Source organism: Eupeodes corollae, chromosome 1, assembly GCF_945859685.1.
Source record: "Eupeodes corollae chromosome 1, idEupCoro1.1, whole genome shotgun sequence".
NCBI classification, from domain to species: domain Eukaryota; kingdom Metazoa; phylum Arthropoda; class Insecta; order Diptera; family Syrphidae; genus Eupeodes; species Eupeodes corollae.
In genome coordinates this window covers 243,654,290-243,665,873 of record NC_079147.1, presented here as the reverse complement: position 1 = coordinate 243,665,873, position 11,584 = coordinate 243,654,290, and the positions used below count along the sequence as shown (strand labels likewise).

The 11,584-nt window shown below is 41.2% G+C and overlaps 1 protein-coding gene across 1 annotated transcript; it reads right to left on the bottom strand.

Annotated features, from left to right (window-relative positions):
- Nucleotides 1-9,904: 9,904 nt before the first annotated feature.
- Nucleotides 9,905-11,221, bottom strand: LOC129939598 (zinc finger protein with KRAB and SCAN domains 7-like). Its single transcript, XM_056047672.1, has one exon. It carries the CDS (start codon nucleotides 11,147-11,149, stop codon nucleotides 9,944-9,946), a length of 1,206 nt encoding a protein of 401 aa, XP_055903647.1. The 5' UTR covers nucleotides 11,150-11,221; the 3' UTR covers nucleotides 9,905-9,943.
- Nucleotides 11,222-11,584: the final 363 nt, after the last annotated feature.

Genomic DNA, 11,584 nt, shown 5'->3' with positions numbered 1-11,584 from the left:
TGCGTTTTTGGCAGGATGGTGATTAGCTAAGGTTGAGTTGGGTCGCCGAATTGTTGTAACTCCTCAATAGTGCAACGTTCGGAAACCCAATTTAATCATAGTTTAGAAGTTCCTACTTTCAGTGGTGGTGTGAGCGTACTTTGTACGAAAACCGTGCCGAAGAATGAAAGGCCCCCAGCCTTAAACCAGCCACTAACGAGCTCTTTTGAATGCTGTGGCAAGGTCGGTCATATTTCTGCCTTACCCCGGCAAGCGGCTCTGCCGGGCCGACCGTCTTTCCGCATTACTCGTGGGAACAAAATGAAAAAATCAAACAGGATACCCCGCTCCTGCTAGGACGTTGTAAGTGACCCCAAGAAGGGACACCATCCGGAGAGACAAAATCTGCGACATGTGGAATTGACTCGAAGGGTAAGGGCACACCCCGATTAGTATCGGTAATTCTGGAGGTGGACCCACATCTGTGTCACACGGACATAGCTCTGGGCCAGCCAACAAGAAGTCCAAGAAGTCACAGGCCAATCGAGACCAACGCAATGCTGAGAGGATTCTAGCCGCAGTCGGTGTCATACCGGCGGCGGAAAGAACCCCTGAGCAAACGCGAAATCTCGAGTGGGCTAGTGGCTTTCTTAGCAAAAATACCAAACCGACCTGCGGCGACTCAACGTCAAAGCGCAATAGGTCTTTCGAGGGCGACAAGCCCGAATCAAAAAGACAGAAGGTGCATTTCAACAGCACAACAGCCTTCAATAAAGATCTTTCCTTCAGCGACACGCTCAAAGCCAAGATCATAGCCACGGTCATTGACAGGAGTCATATGTGGATGGTAACATCTCTCATGATCATTGGGCAGACGTCAAGGTTCACCTCGGTTTCAGCCGATGCAGGATGGTACCAAAATCGTATCAAACTCATCGCCTGTGGTGATCAGAGATCTTTCCATCTATACAGGGCTGCTTTCAATGGCTTGCCAGAAGACTAGCCGGGTGCCAAGCTTGAGGTTGTTGCAAGGGAGAATATTCCTTGCCAGCCAAAAGCACGTATAATGGTCCCGGCTCTACACAACTCCCCTGCAGATATGATCATGAAATTGATCAAAGCAAGTAATCCAAACCTGCCTACGCACGACTGGAAAGTCCCAAAGGTTGAGAAGGAGACAGTGGGTCACTATAGATCAGCTCTCGTGTTGATTAATAGGGAATCACTGGCTTCACTGGCCGCCAAAGGCGTGATTAGGTATGGTTTCGATGAAATCGTGATCCGTATCTATAAAGAAGACGAAGAATCGCTCAACACGCCCCCCACAGAAGCCCCTTCAGCGGAAGGAAACGCTTCACTACCACCAATAATGGAAGTCGATGCAACACCACAAGTGGAACCATCGACCTCCACAGCCCCAAACAAGCCATCCGACGTGGGGGCTAAACCTATAGTCGATAGCAACTCCGACATGGATACTGAAGACGCCACCTTAGGCATCACTCTGAGTGAGGAAGACCTACTTTATTCCTCCTCAGACGATGAAAACGGCGATAAAACAGTGGTGAAGGTGGATCTGACTAAAAGTAGCAATGCTGCTATTAGTAGACATTAATCTCCATCACGCCATCATGGCCGCAAACAACCTAGTACCCGATTGCATAGAAACAAGGAAGACATCGCCTTGATACAGGAGCCGTGGGTCTCAAACTCCATCATCAGAGGCCTCGGAACTCCTGGCTATAAACTATTGTATGAATCGGAGAAAGGTGAACCAAGGTCATGCACTTAAACGTATTTTTACTCCCCAATTACAGCGACAAGGACACCCCTGGCTCATATCATCTTATCTTGGCCACGACAGCCCAATTCCAGGAGACACCTTGAGGAAGGCAATTGCGGACGCGCAATCGAAAAAAGTTGGTGTCCTGATTGGTTTGGACGCTAACGCTCATCACACGGTATGGGGTAACTCTGATATAAATGAGAGAGATGAGTCCTTATTTATAAGACGAATAAAGGAACTTTTAAATTGAGGCAACTTTATTGGAAAGTTGACTAAAAAGTTTGTGAAGAATTATTGGGCAGGTGCAGACAACATGAGGGACTTCATCTGCAGTCCACTGCATTCTTTGAACGTAAATTAAGACCAAGACAACTAGTTAGTTTTTATAGTTTCATAACCTTTAAACTCCAACCTCTACTTTCAATGTATCGTACAAAAGCTACCAAAAACATAATTATCTATAAAACACCTCTCAGGCATCTTAAATTGTATTTTGCATTTTAAAAAAATATGACTTACTCCTTTGTCGCCTGAACCTCCCCATTGCCTATCAAGTCAAGTCAAAATGCCAACTGAGGTATGTATGTAGAATTCTATTATGTGGTTCTTTTTCAAATTAGAAAAGGAATAAATAATATTCCTTTAAAATGTCTACACAAAAGGAAAAGGCGTGACGGACTTTAGCTTACCTTGTGGAGTGTTTTTGATATTTTTTGTACGATTTACGGAAGGTAGAGATTAGTAAAAGAGTAAAGTTCCAAATTTGAAGATAATGACATTTGAAAAACCAACTTATTTCCTTGGACTAAATTTACTTTAAATGAATTCTATAATGTTGTCTGAATTCGCGGAATGTCATTTTCTTATTCTTAAAATGTTCATGCTAAAAATGATTATACAAAAATTGATGAATTTTTGTGAAAGTTAAAGACAAAATTGGTTTGAAGTCGATATCTGTATGGTTCTTGATATTGGGAAAAAGAAAATGGGTATTCTGAACAATCGCACTCCTTTATGCATCTCCCTAAAAACCATGGATTTAAATTCTAGAGACCTTGAAACGTTAATAACTTTTTAATTTGACAGACCTGACCAATTGTAACTTCTATACAACCTGATCAAATGGGTTTTTTGATGTTATTACTTAGATTTTAGTACCACATATTACCAAGGTTTGATTATCTGTTTTTCATTTCTTGACAGACATGAACCACTCGATTTTTATATCCCATATGGTCTAGTGGCTAGGATATCTGGCTTCAGTCGTTATTTGACCTCCAACGAGTGTAGAAGTGTTTTCATTTATAATTATTTCCAAGTTAAACAGTGCAAGTTAAGTTTTAAGTAAAGTTGGCAGTTTGCCACCAGAAAAAATAACAATTCGATAGCCCAGTGGAAGTGGCGTCCGGAAACAGATCCAAGGGTCGTGGGTTCGATTCCCAGCCGGAGTCAACGAAAAATTTAATTGCTTTTTTTCACAACAGAGAAATTGTTGATTTTATCTGTTGGGAAGAAAAGGTGATGGAGAAGGAGAAAAGAGCAGGGGTATCGAAAGATACCTCTGCCAACATATCAGGCGATGTTGCGGTGGTGCCAGCAGCGGTACTAAAATCAACCGCAACAACATCAGGTCAGGCTTCTGACCAGTCAACGTCAAGAATTCAAAAAAGAAAATTAAAAAAACAAAGCCCAAACAAGGTGAAAAGAACGAATTCGGCTAAGCGGCAGGCCAATAAAAAAAAAATGGAAGGGAGTGGTAAAGGGGGCTTTACCACTGAAAGTGACTTCTCAGACTATGCTGAGTCTGAGAAAACGGAATACATTTCCGAAGGTGGAGAGGGCCACTACAGGTCTCCGAATAATAGGTATTCAATCCTCTCGGAGCCAGAGCCAGTGCCGTCAACAAAGAAGGTGTTGGAGGGTGAGGGGGCCCTCCAAGAAGAAACAAAACTGGTGGAGGCCCTGCAAGCCAAACAGGCTGCCATCAGCCAGTTTGAGCAAAACCTCAAAAAGCTTAAGGAGGAAATGGAGCCCCTCCTTAGACAGTTAAAGCTGAAGCAAGAGGCTCGCCGCCAAGAAGAGGCGGCTCAACGGCAACAGCAACAAAAACAACAGGAAAACAAAAAAAAGCAACAACAACAACAGCAGAAACAACCACAGCAGCAACAACCACAAAACAAGCCCGCTTCCAAAATCTCAGGAGCGGAGCAGTTTAAAAAGACACCGCCAGCAACAGCAGGCCCAAGTGTTGAGGGCCCAACAACCTCAACAAAAGCCAAACAACGGCTTCAAGAAGAGCCAAAACAGCCGCAGCAACAACCAATCCTGCAGCAGCAGCAACAGCAGCAGAATCAGCAGCAGAAACAGCAGCAGCAGAAACAGCAGCAGCAGCAACACCAGAAACAACCACAGCCCAAGAAGGAGAAGGTGCCACCTATTAGGACCTACCGGGTTGACTTACAGGACATAAAACAGGTATGTAAGTCGGCCACTAAGGGCAAATTCCTTATAAAAATTTTGAATGAAAAAGAAAAGAGCTATTCGGTCCAGTGCTTCTCACTGGCCGAATACAAACTAGTGAAAGAGTTACTAAAAGAGGCCACAGCTGAGTTCTTCAGCTACACGCCTAAGAGCGAAAAATTCAAGACGGTCCTTCTGAAGGGCATAAGTTCCTGCACGGAACAGGAGGAGCTCTTAGCAGAGCTCCGCCAAAAAGCCAGTGACGATCTCGATTTTATCGGGGTCAAGCCTTTCACTACGGTGAAGTCAAGACGAGGGGGTTATAGGCTGCCAATGTTCCTCGTAACATTATCGCCCCAGAGCAGTTTTAATAGTGTCGAGAGAATCGTATCTCTCGACAATCAAGCTGTACGCTGGGAGACATTAAAAAGGCACGACGACATTCTACAATGTACGAAGTGCCAGAGGTTTGGCCATGCCAATGCCAATTGCAATATGCAGTTGCGTTGTGTGAGGTGCGGAGAAACCCACAAAGAAGGAGAATGCAAGCTGGGGAATGAGAGGGTTGAGGATTTGACCCTGCTCAAGTGTGTCCTTTGTGGAAACCAAGGGCACCCGGCTAGCTATAGGGGTTGCCCTAAGGTCCAACAAATGAAACAGAAACAGGCCAGTCAAAAAGCCGAAAAAAGTAGACAGGCTCCAACACAAAAATTCGTAGATCCCAAATTTTCCTACGCCCAAATGGTGTCAGGGAATGGGAACACGAGACAGGCTCCACCAAAGGTTGCCCCAAAGGCCTCTGTGCCTAAGGCACCAGAGGTGCAGCCTGACATTGTAGCCTTGTTGTTGAGCATTCAAGGTCAACTAACAGGACTGCAAAGTCAGATAAAGGAGCAAGGCAAAAGGGTAGATCATCTCTACTCTTTGTTGCCTGGCCTGGCGCAATTTAGATCATAATGGGCGCGCTGCCGGAGACGCGCCTTAAAGTCCTAGCTGTGAATGTAAATTCACTGATTAGGATTGAACGAAGAGCCAATATGTTCCAATTGTTGACAGACTACAGTCCCGATGTGTTTATGGCTAGCGAAACTAAGCTAAACCACAAACACAAATTGACTCATAAAAATTACAATATCGTAAGAAGAGACCGGCCCGACTCCACTCAAGGGGGCGGTGTCGCTCTCTTTATACGAAAAGGCATTAATTATAAAGTCATATACAACAATGAATTGCGAAAGCTCAAGACGCTAGAAGTTTGCGTTGTATGCATCTCTCTCACTCAAGGGAAGCGGATGTATATGATTGCGGCTTATGCGGCTGGAGCTCCGCAGGTTACTTACTTTGCTTCAGAACTTGAGATTCTTTTTAGGGAACTTAAACTGAGCTTGAAAGAAAACTATTTCATCTTGGCCGGTGATTTGAACGCAAAACATGAAGATTGGGGAAATCAACATAGTAATCCCAGAGGTAATCATCTTTTTAATTTGATGAATCTTTACAGCGTTGAGTATGGCGTCGACCTGCTGGCTACTGAAAGGCCATCGTATCCAAGAAGCGGCTCCTTTCTGGACCTTTTGCTGTACGACACCAGACTGACAGTTACAGACAAAGTGGGTAATCACCCGCGAAACTGTTTACAGACAGTCGAGTACGACAGTGATCACTGCGGACTGGCTGCTGTAATGCAGATTCCGAACGAACGCGTGGAGTTGGAGGAATACGTTCCAACGCATTCTTACAATTACAGTAAGATGCGGTGGCCTCGTTTCACCAATGCCCTAGCGAGAGAACTTCGTTCGAGTGACATAGCCCCACCAAACAACAGGAACCTGACAAATACAGAAATTGACCAACATTTACAACAGATGGACGAAACAATAAAACGAACGATGGAACGGACAATCCCAAAGTACAGAGAACGGGACCAAATGGACGCTTACAGAAACGCGACAATTGACGCACTGCGAAAGCACAAGAGTGGCTTACTGACAAGACTCAAAAACTTGTACAGACGACTTACAGACCCACACGACTTGGAGGTTAGGACACTGAAGTCGTCAATAAAAAATGTCAATCTGTTGATTAAGGAGAACTACAGGCTATCAATTAACAAGTACTGGGACCGCAAGATCCGGTCAGTTAATTCGAGCGACCCTAGTATGTTCCCTAAAATCAACAAGATATTCAGAAAAAAGAACGACAATGACCTTCCGAGTCTGAAACTCCAAAGAACCGAAGAAAACAGAGACGTACTCATGACAGCGCAAATAGATCCAGAAGAAGCCATTTTTGACGATGACTTTTATATAATTGAAGATCCGAAGGAAAAAGTGGAGGCGGTGGGAGCTGCTTTTCAGCAACTGTACAAGGTGAATGTTAGCATTCGCCCCAACCACGACCTGGAAAACAGAGCCCTACTTAATCACTTTTACCTTCGAAATGATATGACACAATGGCGATCTGAGAACCGCGGTTTCATGCAGTTCAATGACGATTCCTTGGCAAATGCCATAATCGCCGAGCAAACGGGACCAAGTCCCTTGTTAGTGACGAAGGTTGAGCTTCAGCTCATCTTTAATTCAATAAAAAACAAAAAGTCAGCAGGTGTCGATGGTATATCCAACGTTGTACTAAGACATTTACCGACGGAAGCAATTGACATTTACACCACACTCTTCAACAATGCACTGAATAATGCATATTATCCAGTGCATTGGAAGACCGCTGTGGTTCATCCTCTCCCGAAAAAGGGAAAGGACAACTCCAACCCGTCAAATCTTCGGTCGATAAGTCTTCTTCCGAGCATCAGCAAAGTTTTCGAAAAGATCATTAATAGGGCTCTGACTAAGTGGGCTGCGGACAACAAAATAATTCCGGATAAACAGTTCGGGTTCAAGGCGGGTCATGACACAATTCATGCTGCGTCTAAACTCGTTTCTGATATCCAATGGAATAAATCAAAACAACAATGCACAGGTGCTGTCCTGGTTGATTTGGAAAAGGCCTTTGACACCGTATGGTTAGAGGGTCTTTACCTAAAATTGAGCAGGTTTGGCATTAGCAAGCCATTGTTGTATATACTTTATGATATGCTTAACGGTAGAAAGTTTGTTGTCAAAAGTGGCAATGTAACTTCTACCACAACATTCTCAATTAAAAATGGTCTTCAACAGGGAGCGGTGAATTCGCCGATTCTCTTCAGCATTTACACCAGCGATCTGATAGGTAGTCTTACAAAGGCAATTGCGTACGCCGACGATCTAATTGCGTACAGAACGGCCCGAAAGGTTGAGGTTATTAGAATTCTCTTGCAGCGTGATTTCGACAAGATTCAGCGATATTGCGACGACTGGAAACTGAAAATAAATGTCCAGAAGTCAGAGACAATTCTGTTTCGGACTCCGTTGGCTATGGCCACGAGGGATACGTGCAAGAATTGGCGCAAGATGGTCATCGTTGATCTTCACGGGCAACCATTAGCGAGCAAAAGTGTTGTGAAGTACCTCGGTATCTGGTTAGATCAGTATTTATATTTCGACAGACATATAAATGCTGCTCTGACCAGGGCCAGAGGAGCCTTCGCTCTGACGAAACGGCTGTTTTTTAGCAGTCGGCTTGACCCCAGAGTGAAGGTAATTTGCTACATGGCCCTCATACGGCCAATGATCGTTTATGGTTGTCCTGTGTGGTTCAACGTTGCCCCTTCCCAGATGGAGAAGTTTCGGGTGTTCGAGCGGCAGTGTTTACGACGCTGTACCGGCTTATATCGAACAGCCGAATCTTCTTATGTGCATTACTATTCCAACGAGGTCCTATACAACGGGGCTCGAATCAATAGAATTGACAATTTCGTGATAAAACTCGTTCGAGGTCACATTGCAAGAGCTATTTCTTCGACCAACAATTTAATTTTCGGGGCGTTCTATCCGAACGACGAGTATTTTGAGAGTGCACGCTTGAGCGGCTTCATTCCCCCAGAGGCATTCCTCTTTTTAGATAGATGCGGTCTGATACAGGATAGATTGGCAGTTCCGTTAATCTACCACGTCAGACGAAGAACCGTGGATAGGCGACTCCTGTACAATCGGGACGTCATGGCACAAGGTGGAGCAGAGCTCCTTCGGTTCAGTAGGGCTGTGTCCGAACGGGACCGAACTGATAGGGTGAAGCAGGAGAACCAGTTCTGGTGGCTTCAATCGGCACTTGATAACGGGTAATCGGGATGGGGTTTAAGCCTTGGCCGGCTTACATACTTGTTTTATAGTTTTAGGGTTTAGTTTTAAATAGAATAGGCATGGTGGCACAAAAAAAAATTAAAAATAATAAAAAAAAAAAAAAAAAAAAACAAAACAAAAAAAAAAAAAATTAAAAAAAAAAAAAAAAAACAAAAAAAATACATGGAATATAAAAAAAGAACAAAAAAAAAATAAAAAAAACATACAAAAAAAGACAGTAAAATATAAAAACAAAAAACAAAAAACGTTAGATTTGCTGCTGTGGTTGTTCTAGTTTTAAGTAGTTTATAGGTAGAATAGGTAGTTTAAGTTAGTTTTAAGTTTTATTTAAGGACCTTATTTTAAGTAGTTTGTAAGTAAAAATAAATAAAAAGGTTATTCACATTAGTTTTTTCAAAATTTTCTAATAAAAACAAACTAAATAAAATTTAAATTGAAGTAAAATAGATCTTAAGGCCGAAAGGCATTAGTAATTAGTGTTATAGTTTAGCTTAGAGTGTCCGTATGGGACCATTAAGTTAGTTGTAAGTTATGGATAATTAGGCTAGTTTTATGAATTTTTGTCTAGCTTTAAGATAGGTTTAAGATTGAACTAATAAAAATGAATTTAAAAAAAAAAAAAAAAAAAAAAAAAGGATATCTGGCTTTCACCCAGAAGGCCCGGGTTCGATTCCCGGTATGGGAAATTTTTTTAATTTGTTTTATTTATATAAAATTTGAAAACAAGTTCATTTTGATGATATTCAATTTTAATTAAATTATCAAAAGGCCAATGTATATTTCTAGAATCATGTACTTACATTTTTTTCAGTAGGTAAAACAATTAAGCAGAACACGGATTCCAGTAACCTCTGTATTTCTTTTCTTCAAATTTCAATCATATTGACAGAGCAGGAGATTAAAATATAAACATCGTTCACTATTAATTCTCACCTAGCAATCAGAATAGCTTGGTATTGCTTTTCTTCCTTTTTAAATTGTGTGATAAAAATTCTGGAAAAAACGAAGCATACAAATTCTATTTTCAGATTTCTGACAGCAAATGAAAATTTTTGTATTTCCACACAAAAAGTCAATTCATTTGAGAATTCATAAAACAAATTTGAAATCATATTCGCGTATAAAACCTACAAACCAAAACGTCTTGGAACATTTTTGTTATCAGAAGAAATTTTCCAATTGATTTGGTTATCATTTCGACTGAAATAGTTCACTTAAGCACAATTTCGAACGCTCACCCCCGACAACGGCTGGAAAACCAAAGCCAGTTGAATTTGATATAATGAATGAATATCGGCTCTTACCGATGAATAATTGATTTTGGTGATCAAATGGAACCTATATTCAATCAATGATTTTCCCAGTGTAGTGAATTTCAGAAACGTATTTTAGTGAATTCCAAAGTAAAAGAAAAGGCTAAAAGCTTTATATTTCAATACACTCATTTTATTTATTCTACATTTTATAATTATATACATATGCTTCATTTTTTAGATTTATTTGGTTTTGGTTTTTGCTCAACATTGCATAACGTTGTCTGAAGTGGGCATTTATGTGTTTGAAGACAAACTTTTTGGATGAATCTCTTATGGCACGCGGTGCACTGGTATGGTTTTTCTCCAGTGTGGATCATTTCATGACGTTTTTTATGTGAGGCTCTAGAAAACAGTTTGTGACAAAAAGAGCATTGAAATTCTTTCAGACCCTCATGAATTAATCGGCTGTGCCTTCTACGTTTATCCACTCTATTAAAAACCCTATCACAAAACTGACACGGATAGGTTTTTTTAAAGTTAGGGTCGTTCAATTCGATCTCTCTCTGGGCTCTGTGCTCGGCGAGATGTTGTATAAGAACGCCTATGCTCGACTGAATTATTCCACATTCCTTACAAGTGAAGGGTTGTTTGGGTCTTTGTTTGGCATCTATCCCATGTTTGTCCTTTAAATGGTCTAGCACACATTTTTTACTAGTAAATAGTCTGTCGCAATACTCTTCGGTGCAAACAAATTTTGCATCAATCGGTTCTTTATGCTTGTATTTCATGTGTTTTCTAAGATCAATTCGGCGATTATATGCCAAATCACAAAACGAGCAAGGGAATGCTTTCAGTCCTCGATGCTTGCGCATATGCACGTCGAAAGTGGTCTTTAGCATAAAGGGTTTGCTACAGATTTCGCATACAAAGTTTACTCTTTTCATGGAGCGTGTGGTGATTTCCATGGAATTTGTAATATAAATTGGTCTGCTTTCTGCTGAGTCATTTAGTTCAGTTTCAACTTTGTGAAGGGCCAAGAATGAAGTGGATGGAGCATTATCGTTTTCATAGTTTTCTTGTTTGACTATCGCAAACGGCGGCGGCAGCCCAGACTCCACACTTTGGTTTAAATCGATTTCAGTCAAACTTGGTTTTATGTCTTTACTTACGTACTCTAAGAACTTTTCCTGTGCGGCGATGCACTCTTGTTGAAATTTATAAAAATCGTCAATCTTCTTGAAACATGATGCACATAAACTTATTGGAAGGCCATCTCCTGGATGGATGGACAATGATGAGCACGCACAGATTTTCTCTGGAAGACCTGGTGTTGCGAATATATTAAGATTTGTCTCGGTTTCACTTATATTTTTGAGACATGTCCTGCAGGACGAATTAACTGTTAAGCCTTGAGAATTGCAAAGTGTACCCATTTTGTAGTTCCTAGATTATTTATTATTTTGATATGCGTATGCTTGGCTTGACTTTTAAGTGGCGTTCTTTTAAAAAAAAACAAATTGCACAAAACTGTCAACTTTCAAATTTTGAATGAGGTAATTTACATTATCGACAGAACAGATGTTATGTTAAAGTATAGTCTACACCTAGCATCATGCAGTGCGGTCAATCGGAGTAATTAGATTAAAACTTTGTATAAAAATTTATAGGGCCCAACTATAGCTGTCATTGAATCGATTCGGAAAAAGTTTTGAATTTATATTTGATGGTGTTTCCCTTTGATTAGAAATAAAAATTATGCACAAACTGATCGATCGGTAAACATCAAAAGAATTTATTTTGAGGATAAAAGTGTAGTTGCTCATTTATTTTTCTCTAAAAATGTCTTTTTCTATTTTCCGGACGGAAAT